General features: G+C 41.6%; 1 protein-coding gene across 4 annotated transcripts in view; it reads right to left on the reverse strand.

The window, feature by feature from the left end:
* Window positions 1–16,660: 16,660 nt before the first annotated feature.
* The window catches only part of mettl8 (methyltransferase like 8), a 167,122-nt gene continuing 161,356 nt past the window's right edge, over window positions 16,661–22,426 (reverse strand). For all 4 annotated transcript variants that reach the window (XM_039757613.1, XM_039757610.1, XM_039757611.1 and 1 more), the window contains one exon: window positions 16,661–16,972. In XM_039757613.1, coding sequence (XP_039613547.1) covers window positions 16,830–16,972 — 143 coding nt within the window. In that variant the 3' untranslated portion in view covers window positions 16,661–16,829. The remainder of the gene's footprint in view (window positions 16,973–22,426) is intronic.

A 22,426-nucleotide genomic window follows, 5' to 3' on the forward strand; every position in this document is an offset into this window, starting at 1 on the left:
GGGAGGCAGAAGACAACAAAATGGAGAACGAAGAAAAATATTTACTGTGTGCTGGGCTGCGATATACAGAGGATTCTAGGAGAGCCTTTGAAAGAACTGGAAAGAATAAAGTTCACTCTATTTGAACCCACGGCTGTGTCTCTGGTACTTGTGTCCAGGGTTTTGGGCTCAGTGACGCCCCCCTATCTTTCACACTCCATATTTGAGTCCTAAAGTGAAGTCTCCTATCAGGTCAGCCCGTGCAAAGGAACTGGGCGGGGCTTTGCGCAGATCACATGTGACCCTCAGTGGTTTTCTCAGACCGAGCAAAAAAGTCAGTTGCGATGTTACACTTAATTCCTTCCCCGTATTTGTCCAACACAAACCTGTAAAACTCTCCTGATGCCCACATGCCTGTCAGTATTTTAACACTGAATACTGGAAATGCACCAGTGACACTTCTCAAGTCTTTCATGTGCTGTGAAGTAAATAACATCTATCTCCTTCTTCTCAAGCAGCCACACCACCTGCACTTCTGAGCAGGTCACCCACATGAAGCTAAGCCTGGTTGGGTCCAGTCAGACCATCTAGGAAAACCTGGGGCTGCTTCTGGAAGACGTGCAGGTGAGGCCAGCAAGGAGCGCTTATTCTGTAGTCTGAATGGGGACCCCTATTTCCCAGTTCAGTGACAGGGACAGTGTGCTGCTAAAATGGCGCTGTCCTTCAGATGAGATGTAAAACTGAGGTTGTGATTCTCTGTGGTCATCAAAGACCCCTGGGCAATCTTCTTAAAGAGTAAGGTGTATCCCAATGTCCTGGCTAAATTGCCCACCATGGCCTGGTCATTCTGGCCCTCCTAATCATCTAATTGGCTCTCTCAACACTTCACCAACTCATAGCTAATGTGTGGCGAGTGTACTGGCGCAAAAATGGCTGCCATCTCATCATCCAGGTGGGTGCTGCACATTAGTGCTGGTTGAAGTGGCCCCTCACTCACTTAGTAAAGCACTTTGGGTAGTGAGAAAAAAGCTACAGTATATAAATGTAAAGAAATATTATTATTATTATCCAAACCCCACAGAGGCAGGTATGGACACTGGCCGCTCCCTGAGCAGATCTCACCATCTATGGATCAACGCTAAATAAGTGGATCAGTGCTAAACAGACACGTTATTTATGGGCTACTATTGGTGGGCTGCAGGCTGCGCACTCTTCCCTGATTGGCTGTGCCACTAAGCCTCGTAAAGGAGCAGCGTACCCTCACCACATTTGCTTCTTGCCTTACACCAAAGTGCTTCTGGGACAACTGCAGGGTTGCTGGGACCCTAAATTGGGCACCTCAGCACAGACAGGATGGAATGTACCGCGTGTGGATACGGCGTCTGCTCAAACCTCGATTACAGGCTGCGAGCGCGTTTGGCCTCTGTGTCACAAGTGGAGTAGGCGTGCGGACAGCAGGCAACATCATTGTGAAATAACGCAACATTTATTGTGAAAGAGTTCAATTTATTCAAAAAACAATGCAATAACATTTTTTTTGTGCGGTGGGATTTTTTTTTTGTTTTTGACAATTACAACTTCATTTCTGGCTCCGACACTACAGTTTTTTTTTGCCTGCCCAACTGCCTCTCTGGCTGCTACTAAACACTTCAGCGATGGCCAGCTCACTGCCGGTGTGGAGACTGCGTGTTTCTCTTCCATCCCACCGTCGATTCCTTCAACTCCTGTCAAACTCTCATCAAGAGTCTGCAATTTCACTTTACTCCATTGAGGTCCGTGCACTCGTGATATTGAGCTCCTCCTAAGCTGCCTCTGATGGGCCTGAGCCGAGATCTCCTCTGTGCATTAGGTGACGTAGGTGGCCATCATCTGAGGGGTGCAATCTATGAAAGTTAAGGGCCAGAACAAGGGGGACAGCCTCACTCCCGGTCATCAAACTCTGACAATACTGAGTGGGCACTGTTATCTGCTGGGCGGATACACCGAGGACCACACGCTCTTTAAGGGTCACAGTAAATACACAAAATGGGTGCCATTTGTGTTACTGAAGGGGCATGCTTTGGAGAAAATCAGAAAAATAAGAATTAGCAGAAAAGCTGTCAAAGGCTGATGATGTTGAGTCAAGTCAAGTCAAGTCAACTTTATTTATAAAGCACTTTACTTACAACAGCTGCTGACCAAAGTGCTGAACATAGGCTAAAATAAATTTAAACAAAACAAACTAATAAATAAGTAGATAAAATACAATCAAATAAAACAAATTAAAACATAGTAAAAACAACTAAACAGAGTTAACACAGAGTAAAATCAACTGCTCACACAGGATCAAATGCCAAACCAAAAAGGTAAGTCTTAAGAGCAGACTTAAAAATGGGCAGTGAGGAGGCCTGTCTAATGTGGATCGGCAGTGAATTCCAGAGCCTTGGAGCCACAACGGAAAAAGCCCGATCCCCCCTGAGCTTTCGCTGAGTCCTAGGAACATCCAGAAGCAGCTGACCAGCTGATCTGAGTGAGCGGGAAGGAGAGTGCATATGCAGCAGCTCAGCGAGGTAGGGCGGAGCACGCCCATTTAAGGACTTAAAAACAAATAAAAGAATCTTAAAATGAACTCTAAACTGAACAGGCAGCCAGTGCAGTGAGGATAATACAGGTGTGATGTGCTCATTCTTTCGCATGCCAGTTAAAAGGCGTGCAGCCGAGACAGGGTGGACTGGCTAACACCAACATACAACGAATTACAATAATCCAATCGGGTTGTAATGAAGGCGTGGATTACTGTTATAAATTGATCTTTGGAAAGAATGTTTTTTATCTTCGCCAAACGTCTTAGCTGAAAAAAACCAGATTTCACCACCGCACTGATCTGACCGTCCAGTCTAAGATTCTCATCTATCCTAAAACCCAAATTTGTAATGACAGGCGTACCATATTGTGCAAGGGGACCCAAATCCACAGGAGCAGAAGTAGAAAAGACCCACTGGTGCCCCAGGACAAAAACTATAACCTCTGTCTTATTTTCATTAAAACTTAAAAAATTCACTGCCATCCAAGCTTTCACCTCTTCTAGGCACATAACCAACATTTGTATGGAGTAAGCATCCTTGCGTTTGAGGGGTACATATACTTGAGTATCGTCTGCATAACAATGGAAAGCAATTTTATGCTTTCTAAGAATAGAGCCAAGAGGTAGGAGATACAACGAAAATAGCAAAGGACCAAGTATGGAGCCTTGCGGAACCCCACACGATAGTGAAGCAGAGGAAGATCTAAACTCATCCAGCCTCACTGAAAAAGATCTCTGAGTCAAGTACGATTTAAACCACGCCACGGCAGTACCACGAATGCCCACACAGTGCTCCAGACGAGATAATAAAATACTATGATCTATAGTATCAAAGGCAGCTGCTAAATCGAGCAGAACTAAAATCACATAATCCCCTGAGTCTGTTGCCAAAAAGATGTCATTAAAAACCTTCAGTAATGCGGTTTCAGTACTGTGAAATGGCTTAAAACCAGATTGAAACACTTCGAGTACATCACTTTCATCTAAAAAGGCTTTCAATTGAATATACACACTTCTCTCCAAAATTTTGGAGAGAAATGGAAGCTTGGAAATCGGTCTAAAATTGGATAGTACAGTGGGATCTAGGCTTGGTTTTTTGATCAATGGTTGCACTATGGCATGTTTAAACAAATTGGGAACTATGCCTGAGGAAAGGCTACTATTGATAATAGCAAGAACAGATGGTCCTAAAACAGAAATAATCTCTTTAAAAAGAGAAGGTGGGACAACATCAAAAGGAGAACCTGAGGGCTTCAATTGACCAATAATCTCATATAGACAGGATAGAGTCACCGGCTCAAACTGATAAAAAACAGCAGAGCAGGGGAGAACGGCTAAGGGGTCATAAACAGTGAGAGGTATATGAGTCCTAACATTATTCACCTTATCCACAAAAAAGTGCAAAAATTTCTCACATGTCTCAAAAGAGGGTTCCATGCAGGTATTCTGTGGAGCATTTAAAACCCTATCTATAGTGTCAAATAACACACGAGGCTTATGACAGTTTGACAGAATAATATTTGACATGTACGCTCTTTTGGCGTCTTTCACAATAAACTGATAACGACGCCAGCAGTCTTTTAATATTTGAAACGATACATGCAAATTGTCCTTTTCCATTTGCGCTCAGCTCTTCGGCACTCGCGTCTGACAGCACGAGTTGTGTCATTCAACCAGGGCTCGGATTTCATTTTAGGCTGTCTGGTTTTTAATGGAGCCACAGCATCTAAAACAGTTCGGCAGGTGGAATGAAACCAGGAGCAGAGCTCCTCCGTATCGGAGGACGCAGATTCAGGAAGATCACATTGACTAAACAAAGCAGAAAAATGTACAGCAGTGGATGGATTAATGACACGACAGCGCCGCGCAGAAGCGCGGGGTTTACCAGCTTTACAAGGCAAGGTGATGTCAAATATTACAGGCTTATGATCTGAAAATACTGTGTCCAAAATTGTCAAATTCGCCACAGAAAAGCCAAGCGATAGGACAAGATCCACCATGTGCCCAAGTTCATGCGTCGGTCCAGACACCCACTGCATAAAACTAAAAGAGTCAATTAGACTTAAAAAGTCCTTCACCATCGGTTTATGGTACCCACTGGGTACCATTTATGAACCTAAAAGTGCAAGTGCTCCTTTCACCAAGGGGCATGTGCCCCTTTTACTGGCATTTTTATTACTCTTTAATTTAATATTGTTCTTTATCAGTATGCTGCTGCTGGAGTATGTGAATTTCCCCTTGAAATTAATAAAGTATCTATCTATCTATCTAAAGTTCACAGTATATAAACGAAGGGGCACCATTTGAGCTACTGAAAGGACGTGAGCTCCGGACACCGAGGGAGACCCTCCTCCTGACTGTCAGACTCTGATGATACTGAGTGGGCGCCATTTATGAAAGTAAAAGTGTGCCCGATACATACAGACACTCCTTAAAGTTCACATTATATACACAAAGGGGTGCGCACTCCGGACACTGAGGGGGAAACCCAGATCCTCAAACTCTGATGATAGTGAGTGGGCACTGTTTCTGAATGTAAAAGTGCGCACTCTACACCGTATGCTCCTTAAACATCACATTATATACACAAAGGGGTGCGCGCTGCAGACACTGAGGTGGACCCTCCTCCAGATTGTCAGACTCTGATGATACTAAGGGGCTGCTGTTTCTGACAGTGAATGTGGCTGTGCTCCATACAACGACACCCGAGTGCTCCTTAAAGTGCACATTATACTGAGTGGGCACTGTTTATTACAGTAAAAGTGTGCCCAACACATTCACTGAGAGCCACACACTCCTTAAAGTCTACGGTATATACACAAATGGATGTGCACTCCGGACACTGAGGGGGAACCCCCCCCCAGATCCTCAAACTCTGATGATAGTGAGTGGGCACTGTTTATGAGAGGAAAAGTGCACACTCTAAATACACGAGGAGCTGAGTGCCCCTTAAAGTCTACGGTATATACACAAAGGGGCACTGTTTGTGCTACTGAAGGGGCACGCATTCAGGATACCGAGGTCGTCAAAGTCTAATAGTACAGACCACTCACTATGGACAAAAAGGGCCAACATCCGTTTACCCCGCCTAGGGCTCTAAATGGGCTTTGACCGACATTACATTTGTGCCCCCGGGACGTTCACGCATATGTTGTCCTCCCATGGCGGCTTTCTGGTGTCTAACCCGCTGCTCACTCTCTTCAGGGCTATCAGGTCCTCCTCCTGCACTGCCACGTATTCTCGAGCTCTTAGATTGTTCAGGGCATCAGAGCAAATTCTTACGTCTGGACAGTGGAGCTGCTAACTTTCTTGCTGCCTCTGGTGTTAAGTCCCCTGATCGAATCCCACTCAAGAACGTCCTGTCCCTCCGTTTTCAAGCTGATTCTTCTGGAGTTGTCTGCATCACAGAGTAACAGAGCATCCGGGAAGTCCGTCCATAACTGATCAGAACTGATCAAATGATGGAGCTGCTGCAGTGGCTGCTCCACCGTTGTGGACTTGTATGGCGGCCATATTCCCATTTTGAGATTCGCAGCTCACTCCAGCTTGTGTGTCCATCCTGCTCCTGCGTTTACGAGGGAAGCACACGAACAGGTTAATCCCTGCAGAGGGTGTCCATAGCAACCAGCCGGAGCCCAAAGTTCTGTTTGTGTGCTCAAGCAAATATTCCTGGAATCACAAATTTATCAGGGATCTATTTTGAGGGTTTGGAGAGAGATTTGCTTTCTCTTTGCTCCCATTATGGTTTATTTTTACGCTTTCATCTTCACAGTAACAATTCTTTCGAAAAAAAAACGGAAAAAACAAGAAGGCCTGAAATTCTGCTGAAAAATAAAATGCACGTTGAGCTGTCTATTGTACATTTTTTAATACTCAACTTTGAATATAATTTATACTCGGAGGGTTAATTTTTGAGACCCGGGTACTCAGGTCCAGTCCTGGTGGGCCACAGTGGCTGCAGGTTTTTGCTTTAACCAAATTTTTAATTACAAGTCGTTAATTTACCACTAAAGCAATAGGTTTGTTTGGGCTTAGTTTCCATTAACTCACTTGGTACAATTCCAAACCCTTAATTGTACTTTTTGGTTTTAATTGTTGCCCGTTTTCTTAACTTATCATCAGTTAGTAATGAGGTGCAAATGACAAAGGAGCCAGCGGCAGCTCTCAGGCTAACGTGCGACCATTTAAACCTGCGTCTGCACAACGTGGAGCGTCTGTGTGAATACAACGAGAGAGAAGGGAAGGACTGAGAGGGGCAACCAGAAAACATCTGCTGGAGCCTACCCACCTAGCACAGGGTGCAAGGCAGGGAACAAACCCTGGACAGGATGCCAGTCCATCACGGGGCAAACAAACAAACACACACACACGTCCCAACTAGATAGATAGATAGATAGATACTTTATGAATCCCAAGGGGAAATTCACAACTACACACACACAAACACACGTCTCAACTACACAAACACACACACACACACACATACACGTCTCAACTACACACACACACACAGACACACACGTCTCAACTACACACACATACACACGCAAATACGCACACACACGTAAACACACACAAACAAACACACACATCCCAAATACACACAAACACACACAAGTCCCAACTAAACACACATGCATACAAATCTGCTATAAATTTGCAAAAAAAAAATGCCCCCTACGGGAGATTCAAAAATTGCAAGTCAAAACAGATTAAAATGCATGTTAAACAATTTAAAAACATGAGATTATAAATCCAGCATTTAAAACAATTACATGAAGTTGAGCATCAAAAAAATCTACAACTATATTTCTGTTAAGACATTTTAAAGAAGGAACTATAAGCGATCAAAGGATTAGTATTGGGGCCCTAGGGGTTAGGATTAGCATTTTCTCTGAAGATCAAGGATAATTTAACATTAGACGTAAGGTTACAGGTTGGCATGTAGTATACATGGTTATCGTTAACCGGAAGTGTTATTAAATTAGTGGTTACGGTTAATATGTGCTATACACGGTTAAGATCAGGGGTGACTTAACATTAGTGGAAGTTTTATTCAGGTGAGGGGTTGGTGTGGTTGGCGTGTAGTATACATGGTTATCGTTAAGCAGAAGTGTGGGTTAGCATGTGATATACATGGTTAAGATCGGGGAGACTTAACGTTAACGTAAGTTTTGTTAAACTTTGGGTTAGGGTTAGATTTGGGTTAGCCAAAGAGAAAGCAAATCTCTCTCTGAAGCCTAAAAATATATCCTGATAAATTTGTGATTCCAGGAATATTTGCTATAAATGGTTATAAAGGGGTAATTTAAAGTTAGGAGTTAGTATTGTTAATGTGGGAGGTTAGTGTGATTGACATTGTGACCACAGGGGGCGTGCCCCAAATCCCAGGCAGAACATGACCTGACACAGTTCCAAGTTTAAATAAAAGTTCTTTTATTAATCACGATGCCTTCTTTTGACATACAAAATCTAAAGTCTACACTAATAAATTAATAAACAGTATCTGGGATCCTGAGGATCCGTCGTGTGGTGGGTGCGGCAACCTGCTGAGACCTGCGGTCTCTCTCTCTCTCTCGCTCTTCTCCTTCCGCTCCCCCAGGTTGGTGCTGCCCTCTGCCTCCCGACTCTGACTCACTGATGAAGATGAGGTGGCTTCTTTTATGCTGTACTCGGGAGTACTTCCAGTGCCACATAACAGAATACTCTAGAGTCAAGCAGAAGCCCCCCCAAAGTAGGCACACTGCACTCTGCAGCTCCACCATGTACCCCAAGAGGGCTGACCATTCGGACTACAACTCCCACCATGCCCTTCAGGTGTACAAATAGGAGTTCCACCTAGGCAATGCTGCCACTCAATGTATCAGGGAGATATATAACTCCTGGAAGCAGACATCCCTTATCCTTCTGCTATGGTGCCCAAGCCAGGAAAGGTATCAATAACCAACCCGGCTGGAATGCCTGTCTTTCCATTTTCTTTCATTATGGCATCCTTGTTGGGCAAGGAATCACCCTCCATCCCAGGCAGGACCCCAATCCATCCATCATGGCACTCACAGCATGTACTATAACCAGTTAAGATTACCGTAACTTGACGTTAGGCGTGCGTGTTGTTAAGGTTAAGGTTTGTGTGGTTAGCATGTACGGTGGAGCTAGGAAGTTGGAAGTCATAATTGCGACCACCGTCGCGTTTGAGCAACCCAAGTAGGAAAGTAAACACAGATGCCTCCAACTAAGCTGGTGTTTCAACAAACGCTACATAATACTTCAAGAGTTTGGATTGAAGAAGAAACCAATGAGCAAGAAAGGTGCAAAAAGTATGATGGCATGTATAAAAAAGATTATGTTCTTTGAAACAATAAATTAGTACTATATAAAAAAAATTGCACAAAGCAACCATTGAGCGAAGTGTCCAAACAGTAGGGCACATCACGCTAACATCGCTTAGCCCACTACTGTTCGTTCCAGTAATGTTAACATTTACCTTCTCAGTATTCAATATTCAGGTGATTCATTTAAAGTAAAGTCTTCTAATAAACAAATTAAACCTATGAAGTGTTACTGCACTTCCTGTTTGGCGGTGTATGACGCCATTTTGGAATGACATCATAATCTGAATTTGGGCAAACTCAGACTTCAGAGACAAGGCTTGAGTTTGCAAGTAGGAATTCCGAGTTCAGGTGTGCTTTCTTTCCATTTTTCGAGTTGGAGGTCAGTAATTCTGAGTTCTGATATCTGACGTCAAGCAACATCACTTTTGTCCTGAAACTGTTCCTTATTCCTCATCACTGCATTGTATTTATCGTACCTACAGGACATGCACACAAGTCCACTGTATTGACCTTAGACAATATCAAACCTGTTCAAGGGGCGAGGTGCAGACTGGTTGGACTGAGTTGCTGGGTATGTCAGACCACATGAACTGATGGCCCTAACTCGCTAAGATCATGTAAATGAATTTTGCGATTGAAAATCGCTGGAAAAGGTGTGTAATGTCACATGATCTTTAGGTTTTGTTTCTGGTCAAACATCGTCTGCCGTCACGGAAGCTCCCGATAAACCATTCCTGATAAAGATCAAAGTCAACAAACTCTTGTCATCTATACTAATAAAAGGCAAAGCCCTCACTGACTGACTGACTGACTGACTGACTGACTCACTCACTCACTCACTCATCACTAATTCTCCAACTTCTCGTGTAGGTAGAAGGCTGAAATATGACAGGATCATTCCTTACAGCTTACTTACAAAAGTTGGGCAAGTTTCATTTCGAAATTCTACGCGTAATGGTCATAACTGGAAGCTGTTTTTCTCCATTTACTGTAATGGAGTTGAGCTTGAAAGACGAGGGGGGCGGAGTTTCGTGTGACATCATCACACCTCCCACGTAATCACGTGAACTGACTGTCAACGCAGTACCTAGAAAACCAGGAAGAGCTCCAAAAAGCGCTGAAGAAAACATGCATTATATAATTGAGAAGGCAGTGAAACAATAAGAAGCGAGCGAGTGACATATAATACCATATTCATGAGTGCTGCTACTTCGGAAACAAAGCACGGTGTGAACCTAACGTTTAAATTAAGTTCATAGACAGGCTGCCGCTGGCGTTTGTCATGCCCATGGGTAATGCGGGATACAAGTTTAATGAGAGGACGAGGATATAAGCGAGAGTTTTGATCACTTTGTAACTAAGTTAAAATTGTAGGTGAAGGGCTGTGCTTATGCAAATTCCGAGACTGTGTTTGTGGGGGATTGACAGTTAAGGCGGGTGGGGGAGTCACGTCATCATCTCCCCTCCCATTCACCTCATTTCGCTGTGATGTAGATGTATATGTATATATACTGTATATATGTGTGTATATGTATATATATGTTTATGTGTGTATATATATATATATATATATATATATATATATATATATATATATATATGACAGCAACACTCATGACAATGTCAATCATGTTACATTATAATTAAAATGTTTCCTTTTCTTTTTCATTACTTCTTTAACACACTACTTCTCTGTGCCGGCCTTTGAGACGCTGACTGCGCTTCTGCCTTAAGTCAAAGTGAGCACTTTTCATTTTTTTCATCCTCCCCCTGAGCTATAGCCCAGACAAGTGCAAACACGGGACCCCTTTTCTACACCGCAGCAAAATAATATTAAGGCGCTTCGTAGTTTCTGTTGCACGTATACGATTATGAGGTCGTCAGCTCGGATTATGAAGACACGCACACGAGTGGAGGACTGACAGTGCCATCACAGCTGATTAACAGCTGGGACGTCTCACCAGTCTACACAAGACCCACCGCGACTGTCCCCAAAAGGCGATCATAACGTCAGCGAACACATCTCTCTATACTATATAAAAGAAAAAGGCAACTTTCCTTTCTTTACACCTTTTTTCCTTTTATCCCAAACCAAAGCCTTTCTCTCTTAACACTGCAGAGGACACAAAAATGATTTTCTTTAATTGCTGGTAATGCCGGTAAGGCACATTACCACAGGCAGAAATTTGGACGTTCACATAGAAAATGTAATTTCTATACCACAGCCGTCGTGTAGCGCCTTTCAAAAGGGATCAACTACCGAGAGATGATCCATATACATTTTAGCTGCTGTTAGTTACTTACCTGTTGTGTTACACAGTCTTTAAAATGTAGTTTACCTGAAACCACTCCAGTAGTGCTCAATGTACCTGTACTTCTTAAAACGTTAATGTTTTACTGTTTAATAACTTATAGACTATATTTTATTATTTTTCCCTTGCACTCAGTGACCAAAGCTATACACACACATATAGACACATACAAATATATACACATATATATACCTGTGTGTATGTTTGTATGTATGTATATATATATATATATATATATATATATATATATATATATATATATATATATACTGCTCAAAAGAATTAAAGGAACACTTTTTAATCAGAGTATAGCATAAAGTCAATGAAACTTATGGGATATTAATCTGGTCAGTTAAGTAGCAGAGGGGTTGTTAATCAGTTTCAGCTGCTGTGGTGTTAATGAAATTAACAACAGATGCACTAGAGGGGCAACAATGAGATGACCCCCAAAACAGGAATGGTTTAACAGCTGGAGGCCACTGACATTTTCCCTCCTCATCTTTTCTGACTGTTTCTTCACTAGTTTCACATTTTGCTACAGTCAGTGTCACTACTGGTAGCATGAGGCGATACCTGGACCCTACAGAGGTTGCACAGGTAGTCCAACTTCTCCAGGATGGCACATCAATACGTGTCATTGCCAGAAGGTTTGCTGTGTCTCCCTGCACAGTCTCAAGGGCATGGAGGAGATTCTAGGAGACAAGCAGTTACTCTAGGAGAGCTGGAGAGGGCCATAGAAGGTCCATAACCCATCAGCAGGACCAGTATCTGCTCCTTTGGGCAAGGAGGAACAGGATGAGCACTGCCAGAGCCCTACAAAATGACCTCCAGCAGGCCACTGGTGTGAATGTCTCTGGCTAAACAACCAGAAAGACTTCATGAGGGTGACCCAAGGGCCCCATGTCCTCTAATGGGCCCTGAGCTCACTGCCCAGCAGCATGCAGCTTGATTGGCATTCGCCATAGAATACCAGAATTGGCAGATGCACCACTGGTGCCCTGTGCTTTACAGATGAGAGCAGGTTCACCCTGAGCACGTGACAGAAGTGAAAGGGTCTGGAGAAGTCATGGAGAACATTATGCTGCCTGTAACATCATTCAGCATGAGCAGTTTGGTGGTGGGTTAATGATTGTCTGGGGAGACATATCCATGGAGGGTCACACAGACCGCTACAGGCTTGACAAAGGCACCTTGGCTGCCATTAGGTATCAGGATGAAATCCTTGGACCCATTGTCAGACCCTATGCTGGTACAGTGGCTCCTGGTGCACGACAATTCCTGGCCTCATGTGGTGAGAGTATGCAGGCAGTTCCTGGAGGATGAAGGAATTGATACCATTGACTGGCCACCACACTTTCCTGACCTAAATCCAATAGAACACCTCTGGGACATTATGTTTTGGTCCATCCAATGCCACCAGGTTGCACCTCAGACTGTCCAGGAGCTCAGTGATGCCCTGGTCCAGATCTGGGAGGAGATCCCCACAACACCATCTGTCATCTCATTAGAAGCATGCACCGATGTTGTCAGGCATGTATACAAGAACACAGGGCCATACAAAGTGCTGCGTACAATTTGAGTTGCTGCAATTCAATTTTGGCAAAATGGACTAGCCTGCCACATCATTTTTACTCTGATTTTTGGGGCGTCTTTGAATTCAGGGCTCTGTAGGTTGATCATTTTCATTTCCATCAAACGATGTGGCATCCTTTCGTTCCTAACACATTACCCAGTCTATATCAGTATAGATATCCAGGAGGATTTCTTTTTCCCATTGAGATCTGATGTGTTTTCAAAGTGTTCCTTTAATTTTTGAGCAGTTTATATATATATATATATATATATATATATATACACACACACACATACATACATACATACATACACACAGGTATATATATGTATATATATATATGTATGTGTCTATATGTGTGTGTATATATATGATGTAGATAGGTATGTATATATATATATGTGTATATGTAGATATGTATATATGTATATAGATATGAAGATATGTATTTGTATATGTATATATGTATGTGTATATATATATATACATATATGTAGACTCAAACCCATTATGACAGCAGCAATCCAAGCTGTGAGAAAACAGTAAAAAGGATGCGTGTCAGACGTCGTGGTACATTTTCTGATGCAGCTGCCGAAAACAACTTTGTGACGCTGCCGCCAAATACACAAAACAATTACTTTGACAATCATGTTACATTATTTTTAAAATGTTTCCTTTTCTTTTCATAACTTCTTTAACACACGACATCGACAAGCGCGGGTATTTTGCGATATATATATATATATATATATATATATATATATATATAAATATATATATATATATGACAGCCACACTCATAACAGTGACAAAACAATTACTTTGACAATTATGTTACGTTATTTTTAAAATGTTTCCTTTTCTTTTTCTTTCCTTCTTTAACACGCTACTTCTCCGCTGCGAAGCGTGGGTATTTTGCTAGTCTGGTCATATTTGCCAGATCTACTGCCAAGTGACTAGTTCTGTATTAAGACTTATTTAATTCACTGTCTGAGCCACCTTCTACATGATCATGGAGAGTAGGAGCCCATCCAGGAACAACAGAGGAACAAACTCTGAATGGAGTGCCAGTCCATTATTGGGTAAGCTCATTCATCACCAGCTAACTGAATGAGCATCCCTTGGACATGTGGGAGGAGAACCTCATAGTGTAAAATCAAGCAGACATGGAGAGAAGGTGCAAACTACACACAGAAAGGGTTGGGGCTGAAATTAGAAACCTGCTGTAATTAGAAACCTCAGCTCTGGAGTGTTTTTACATTTTATAGTCAACTTAATGTCATTTTTGAGAAAGCTTTTGGTTCTGCAAACAATCATAGACCCCTGAAATAAATGACCAAGTAAAAGACTGGACACGAGGACTTTAGAGATCTTCAAAAACTCAATTTGATGTTATTTTGGAGGAAATAGATGGATAGGATTGACGAGTTTTGTTGGGCTGAATGGCCTGCTGTAGTTACAATTATTTCAATGTGTCTTCACACCTGAATTTCCTGGAACAGAGATCCATCTTAAAGGTTGTGAAGGTTTCATGCCTCCACGACTTGGTAATTTGTCACAACTTCCCATAAATCCCTGCATAAAGAAGTGCTTTCTGGTCCTTATGATTCAAAGTCTACAAGTTCAGAATGAACCTTCGGCACGTGTGATCTGACCACAGGCCAATCTGTTAAATCAAACAAGTGACCCTTGTAAGATGGCCATGGACTGCCTTCTTGTCTAGGATTATTCTTGAATTGGCTCTAGTAAATACAGAGATACACCCCAGGATCAGGGTTAAAAATCACAGGCCAGAAAGGCAGGAATCCTGTTTTGCTATTTGTGTGAAGCCGCCATCTGTTTCACAACACACGCTTCTGGTGTTTCACTACAGAACAAAGGAATGATACAGTAGGTGTGCTGTACGGAAAGGAACAAAAGCGCAGGCAGCTATGAAACATGCAATTAACACTGAACAATAATATCTCCACAAGTGCCGCTCACAGACCTGAAATCAAAGACAGAGGAGATGATAACTGTGTGTTTGAGCCGGGAGGATGGCTCCATAGCCCCCTGTAATTCACAGCAGCGCAGAGCGACCGTGACGTCACCTTCCGTGACAAAGTGCTGGACACACACTACATCAGCCTCCGGCTCACCTGGGCATCCCTGTCACTGTTTCTCTTATGTTTTAGCTGGGGCTCCTTCATTGGCTTAGGCTTAAATTCCTTTTTTATATCCTTTTTGTTCATGCCTTGCTTTTTATAATTTTATGATTACATATTCTGCTTCAATTTTACTTTATTTATTGTTTAGTTTCTATGGGTGTAATCTTTTTATCCTAAGTCATTTGTATATATGGCCGGACCCTCCAAGAGGTGGGGCCACCACCACATCACTGTTAGGGACAACCCCCCCAAACCCATAAAAGAAAAAGTGGAGTTCTTTGCGAAAGGAGGAATATTTCAGAGAAAATAAAATAAATAAATACACACATAATTAAAAGTAGTGTGATCTGTGACAATGAAGAAAGAAAAGGAGCACGAAATGCGAGCGTAAAAATATAATTGCATCAGGGAATTGGTTTTTGTTGCTTATTTATTTATTTCATTTTGCTTGTAAGTGCAAAACGAAATATTGAATTTAAAACTATCAAAGCTGAGAGGTCTAGCCAGAAATTTTGTCAGACGTATTCCTCCATGTTTGCGATTCATTTGGTGGAGGACACTCAGGACACTATTGTGAGTTATGCTCTTTCTTGATTTACTTGGTTTGCTGCAATATTGCCTGCCTTTATATTTCAATTACTGAATTTTTGTACTTCGACTTGGTCGATGTGAACTGCCTGTGGGGCAAATCCTTTTCAAAAAGCCAGGGAGAACTTTGAAAGACATACAAGCTGAACTCCAAGGTCAAGGCCCATTAGAGTCTGAATGCTCCATCAGCCGCTTATTGAGTGACAGTGGGCTCAATGAAAGACAACCCAGGAAGACTCCACATACCAGACTGGGATTTGCTTGAATGCATATTGACAAGCCACAATGCATCTGGGAGAATGTCCTTTGGAAAAATGAGACAAAACTGAAAAAAATGAAGCTTTTAAAGAAAAGAACAGCACAGCTACTGTGAAACATGGAGGAGGCTCACTTATGTTTGGGGCTGCTTTGCTGCATTTGGCACATGGTGCCTTGAGTCTGTGCAGGGAACAGCGAAATCTCAAGACCATCAAGACATTCTGGAGCAAAACATCATGCCCAGTGTCAGAAAGCTCTGTCAGAGTTGCAGGTCATGAGGATAAAGAGCCAAAACACACAGCTAAAGGCACTTAAGAATGGCTAAGAACAAAACATTGGACTGTTGTGAACTCTGATTTGAATCCTATTGAACGTCTATGGAAAGAACTGAACTATGCAGTCTGGAAAAGACCCCCTTCAAACCTGACCCAGCTGGAGCAGTTTGCTCATGGACAAGTGGACAGGAGCAGAAGTCTCATGGACAGCTCCAGGAATCGCTTGTGTGCAGGGATTGTGCGACCAAATATGAGGTTAAGGGTCCCATCATTTTTGTCCGTGCCTTTTTCATTTGAAATATTCTGTTGAATCAAAACTCTAAAGCAAAGTCTGATTTTGTTAAATACCAAATAAACAATGATGGGTGCCAATGACTTTTGCCAGTTTCTAGTTATTCCATAGATAATTGCGGGTTTTGTGGAGGGGTATCAACAAATTTATCCATGTCTGTAAGTCATCATTAAATAATAGTTTTAGTTAAAAGAACGGATTTACTTTCAACTTTCCTTACTATTGCAATGTAGGGGATGTGCTTTGTATGTTGTTAATTATATTTGATGGAATGAGAGAAACAAAGCACAGCGGACTGGATGTGAAGTCAGAAATAATTTATTTATAACAAAGACCTTTTTCTGACACTCACACGTTAGGGCACTGGTGAGGCTGCTCCATTAACAAGCGTTATGTGGAGAATGTCGATGCTGACCGGTTACTAGCCTTGTCTTATTTACGGAGCCGCTCTTGGTCGGTCTGTGGATTATAGGTCTCTGCTCCAAAGTCACTGTCATTCTTCTTACATGGTCATGTCGCTGGTTTCTGATACTTGCTTTGCATCCACACTCGATGCATGATCACCTGTTTCTTACGGTTTACTTGAAGCCGCCGGTCTTCCAAATTCTGGATCTCCTTCAGGCCAGCGTTAGCAAACAAATCATGGACCTCTTCTGTGAATGAGATGAAAAAAACACCATGGCTTCACAAACAGTAATACTCTTTGTTTTAGCATCACGTCCAAAAGTGTAGCTTATTGAGTTTGAAAGGACAATGTTTTACAAAAATGTATGTTCTTGATTCTAACAAAATATGAAACATTCAAAACCAGATATTGATGCAGGGTAATGCAAGGCACAAAGGCATGAATTCATTCTGTTTCAGCTTTCTTCTTAGTAATAATAATAATAATAATAATAATACATTTTATTTATACAAGGCGCCTTTCAGAGAACTCAAGGACACCGAACAAACAATAAATAAATAAATAAATACAAAACACAATTATAAACAACTTAAAACATCTGAAAATCTAAAAATTAAAACCAAACAAAAACACTATAATTAGGAGGAAGAAGAAGAAGCCATTTTAAACAAATGTTTTTTAAGTTTACATTTGAAAGATGAATATGATTTGATATTTCGGAGATCCGCAGGTAATGAGTTCCAGTGCTTGGGAGCAGAACGGCTGAAAGCTCTGCTCCCCACGGTGGTTAGACGGGCAGGAGGAACGGTCAGATGGGTGGAGAAAGAGGATCTAAGGTTACAGGATGGAATGGCAACATGTAGAAGGTCAGACAGATATGGAGGTGCGAGGTTATGGATGGCCTTAAAAGTTAGTAGCAGAATCTTAAAATCAATACGAAACTTGATCGGGAGCCAATGAAGCTGCTGCAAGACCGGAGTAATATGGTGAAAAGATGGGATTCCAGTGATGATACGTGGCTGTTTAGTTGCTGTTTTGGCTATCATTTGTGTGTATTTCATTATTGTGTGATTTTTAAAAATATTTCAAAATGTAAGTCAAGCTGGCTTTTGAGTGGTATTCATAATTCTAATGATATTGTTTCCTTGGGTCTCTTTCTATTTTAACATATGTTTTTGGGTGAATACATTATATGACAGTACAGACATTGTGGCCACAAGTGTGCTCAAACCTGATGTCACAAGTGCCATTTTGCATATTATCTGGTCAGATCATTGCTTAATGTTAAAAAAAATAAAGAATAAAATTGCAGAAAAGAAAAAAACAAACGTTTTCTAGTGTTATGGGCAATTGTCCCTGGACTGAGTAGGAGTCTTAGTAAATATGTACTGTAATGGCCTTGGGTGTTGCTTTCATTTGCAGCACCCCCTACTTGGTACTATACTGCTCTTCGTTATTCATTTTATTGTTTTAAGATGCACATACAACATATAAAGTTGAAAAAGTAAACATACATCCCTAATTATTGTGTGTATGCTACACTGTTTTCTTCTATAATATGCTACTGTGGCTGTCCGTTTCTCTGGCCAAGATTTTAAATCACCTGTAGCCTCACAAACTGTTCACCAATTGACCTGAAATTTGGTGCACGTGTACTACGTGACCTCTACTGTCCACTTTTGGGGTGATGATTTTTATTACTCTTTTCATTTTTTATTTTATTGTGGAATCAACTCTGGGCATCGGGCAGCAGGACCGCCGTGTGACACATGCGTACGGGCGCCGTTCCAATCGCTACCACCTTGGCCGTCACTTCCCCTTCCTCTTCATATCTTAAATCATTCTTGAGGCAGATTGAACACTTAAGTGCCAGCTTAAGTGAAAAATGAAGGAAAACGTACTAAGTAATTGTAACACAAATACTGACTTAATCAACTTTAACGTGAAAAGATGTCGACGGAAGAAGAGAAGAACCGGGCCGCTAGAGTTGGAAGCAGCAAGCACATCAACCTCTGAGCAAATGAATGTTAAATGTATAGAGAAAGAGTATGAAAACTATAAGTCAAGTGTATTCACTGCTTGTTATCGTGCAGTACGTTGTTATATATATATTGTCACAAATACGCTTCAGAGGGTCACCCTTCAAGTTCTTCCCAGGTATGTGCTACCACTCCAAGCTGAGAGGGGGCGCTGCTGCTGTCGTGTAGTAATATAATACCCACACCATGCATAACATAATGCTTGTTGATTCTAGAGGCAATCAGTTAATTGGAAAGAATCACCCAGGGCTGGGGACGTGGACCCTCCTCTGTGCACATCCACAACGGGTCTGCTAATTGTGAAGGTAGTGGCGAGATATTTCCTTAAGCCACCACTGGTTTTTATTTTCAGGATTAAACAAGTACTACTTGATAAATCTTGTCTGGAATAGGTGATGCCGTGGGTGAGTCGGATAAGCGATGATATTCGCAGCCCGCCTCCTTACCCTGGACTCATACTGGACTTCAGTGTGAGGTAAGTTAGCAGTCTATGATCTTTTCCCAGGCTCTGATGACGTGCTGCAGATTGGCCTTTGCCTGAGCAGAGGCAGCAGCACACCAGACAATTATAGATGAACCAGGCAGTTATAGAATGTACAGTTGAGGTGTGATTATTACTGACTGCTGTTGTGATCTGTGCTCATTGCTAGCAGTGGCAAAGTTGATTTAATGCAAAATAAGGCGTTATCTGCAGTGCGTACTCTTGTGTAACGCACTGGCTCATACAGAGCTCAATCTACATTAGGGCTGGAGGTTGTTCCATAGCTGTAGTGTCAAAAGGGTCCATCCCACTATGGTCAAAGGACAAGGAATATAATAAATATCAACTCAGTGGGAGTTCATACTAAATACATAAAAACTAGTGAAGCCCCTAGTACGCATAAAATGTGCTGATTCTTAAATCACATATATTGTAAACGTGTCTGCTAATTCTAAAAGATTACCCAAGTATTATTATGGAAAAGCTATTATTTTGGAAAAATGATCAGTTCCTCCAAATGTTGTTGTGGTGTGATTACTACTGACTGACTATCATGAGCTACATTGCCAGTAGGAGCAAAGTTAACTTAATGCAAATGTATCCTTCTGTGATGGCGTTCACTTCAACGCACACACATCCATAATGCATTCGCTTGTACAGAGCTTGCTCTACATGAATACATACGTCGAGACATGAGGCAATGTGAATAATGCACACCAAGCTGTAGTGAGCTAGCACTTGGAACGTATGTAGTATTGGACTGGACCAATATGGAGGCACTGAACAAACATATTTATCTACCCAGTAAATCCCTCATGTTGATTATTACAGAGGGACTAGTCATACTTAGCTTCCTATCCAGTAAAAGTCTCGTATACACATAAACTGTGTGCACAATTATTAGGCAAGTTGTATTTTTGAGAATTAATTTTAATATGGAACAAACACAGTGCTATCAGTCAATCCAAAATGTTAATAAACCTGAAACCTGAATGTTTCACAACGGAAATGTGAGTGTGAACATCATCAGGGGAATACATATGTGTGCACAATTATTAGGCAACTATTAGTGTGCAGATTTATTATGCAACTAAAGGAAAAATGAAAATTTTCCCATCTCACTTGTTTATTTTCATCTGTTATAGTGAGAATAATAAACAAACACCTCAAAATTTACAAATAAACATCTCTGACATTTCAAAAAATAAATCAATCAATCAATGACCAATATAGCCACCCTTCTTTCCAATAACAGTCATAAGCCTTTCCATTCATGTAGTCTGTCAGTTTCTTGATCTGTTGACGATCAGCTTTTTGTGGAGCAGTGACTACAGCCTCCCAGACACTCTTCAGAGAGGTGTATTGTTTTTTTCCCCCCGTAAATCTAGCGTTTAAGAAGTGCCCACAAGTTCTCGATAGGGTTTAGGTCAGATGAGGAAGGGGCCATGTCATTATTCCTTCATCTTTAAGGCCTTTACTGGCTGGCCACGCAGTGGAGAACTTTGATGCAAGTGATGGAGCATTGGCCTGCATAAAAATCATGGTCTTTTCCTGTATCACTGTTTGAAGAAAGTGTCTTGAAAAACTGGCAGTAGGTTTGGGAGTTGATTTTGAGTTCATCTTCAATGCAAAAGGTCCAACTAGCTCATCTTTAAAAATACCAGCTCATACCAGTACCCCACCTCCACGTTGGAGTGGAGCTCTGTGCCCATTACTGATCCACAGGTCCATCCATCTGGTCCATCAAGAGTCACTCTCATCTCATCGGTCCATAAAACCTTTGAAAAAATCTGTCTTCAGATATTTCTTGGCCCAGTTTTGACGTTTCAACTTATGTTTCTTGTTCAGTGGTGGTTGGGTTTCAGCCCTCCTTACCTTGGCCATGTCTTTGAGCACTGAACACCTTGTACTTCTGGGCACTCCAGGTAGGTTGCAGCTCTGGAATATGAAAGTACTGGAGGATAATGGGTTCCTGGTAGCTTCACGTTTGATTCTTCTCAAATCTTTGGCAGCTAATTTGTGTCTTTTGTTCTCAACACGTTTCTTGCGACCCTGTTGACTATTTGCAACAAAATGTTTGATGGTTCTGTGATCACACACCAATATCTTAGCAATTCCAAAAGTGCTGCATCCCTCTGAAAGACTTTTTACAATTTTTGACTTTTCAGAGTCAGTTAAATCTCTTTTTTGGCCCATTTTGCCCGAGGAAAACTAGCTGCCTAATAATTCTGCACACCTTGATATAGGGTGTTGATCTCCTTAGGCCACACCCTCCCTCATTACACAAATACACATCACCTGACGTGCTTAAATTCAATAAGCATTCAAGTTAATACAGCTTGGAGTTGGAATATACGCATAAAAATGATGATATGGTCAAAATACTCACTTGCCTAATAATTGTGCACACAGTGCATAAATTTGCAATACATTTGTGATGTAACATACTATTTTTGATTGTTTCAACTGAAGTAAATTTTGTGTATTGTTTACTATGGGTGTTGGCTTGTTTTTTTATAGGTAATAACATTCATTGCTAGTCATGTGTGTTGATAACATGCAGCGTGCAATGTCTTCACATTGTTATAAAGGATGGTTGTAAATCTGGAAAGTGTGAGTCTACTTCTCAGGCATTTCTGTTTTGCCATTGCCTCACACAACAATTCATGCCGGGTCACATGTCTGTACTGTGTTATCTGCAGCCACGAACCCGTGATGTGTGGATTACAAAGGCCCTCAGAAGCAGCTCCCTATAGCTTAAGCTAAAGGAAGAGTCCCCTCTGCTGTTCATGCAGGACTGCCTGTAAGCAAAGTAAAACAGAGCACTTACTAGTGACATCATCTGACCCCTCTCACTCAGCACCCACCTTACTGCGCAGCACCGCTTTTACATCTCTGATAAGCCTAAATTCTGTTTGGTTTCTGACACCTTTTATTTTGAATATGATTTTCGGCTTGTGTCTGTTGGTTTTGGTTTTTAGTGATTCTGGATCTCCTGTGTTTACTGATGACCTTTTTGTTTATTTTTATCTCTTCATCTCAGTGACCTTGTTTGCCTAGATGAACTTGTCACTGTTCAATAAATATGCAATTTGAATTGTAAAAACTTATTTAAAATACGCAAAGTAGTATGCTGCAAACCTCAGTTTCAAAATTTGAGTAAATCTGAATTAAGCCGATG

This window comes from Polypterus senegalus, chromosome 6, assembly GCF_016835505.1.
Source record: "Polypterus senegalus isolate Bchr_013 chromosome 6, ASM1683550v1, whole genome shotgun sequence".
In the NCBI taxonomy this organism is placed as follows: Eukaryota; Metazoa; Chordata; class Cladistia; order Polypteriformes; family Polypteridae; genus Polypterus; species Polypterus senegalus.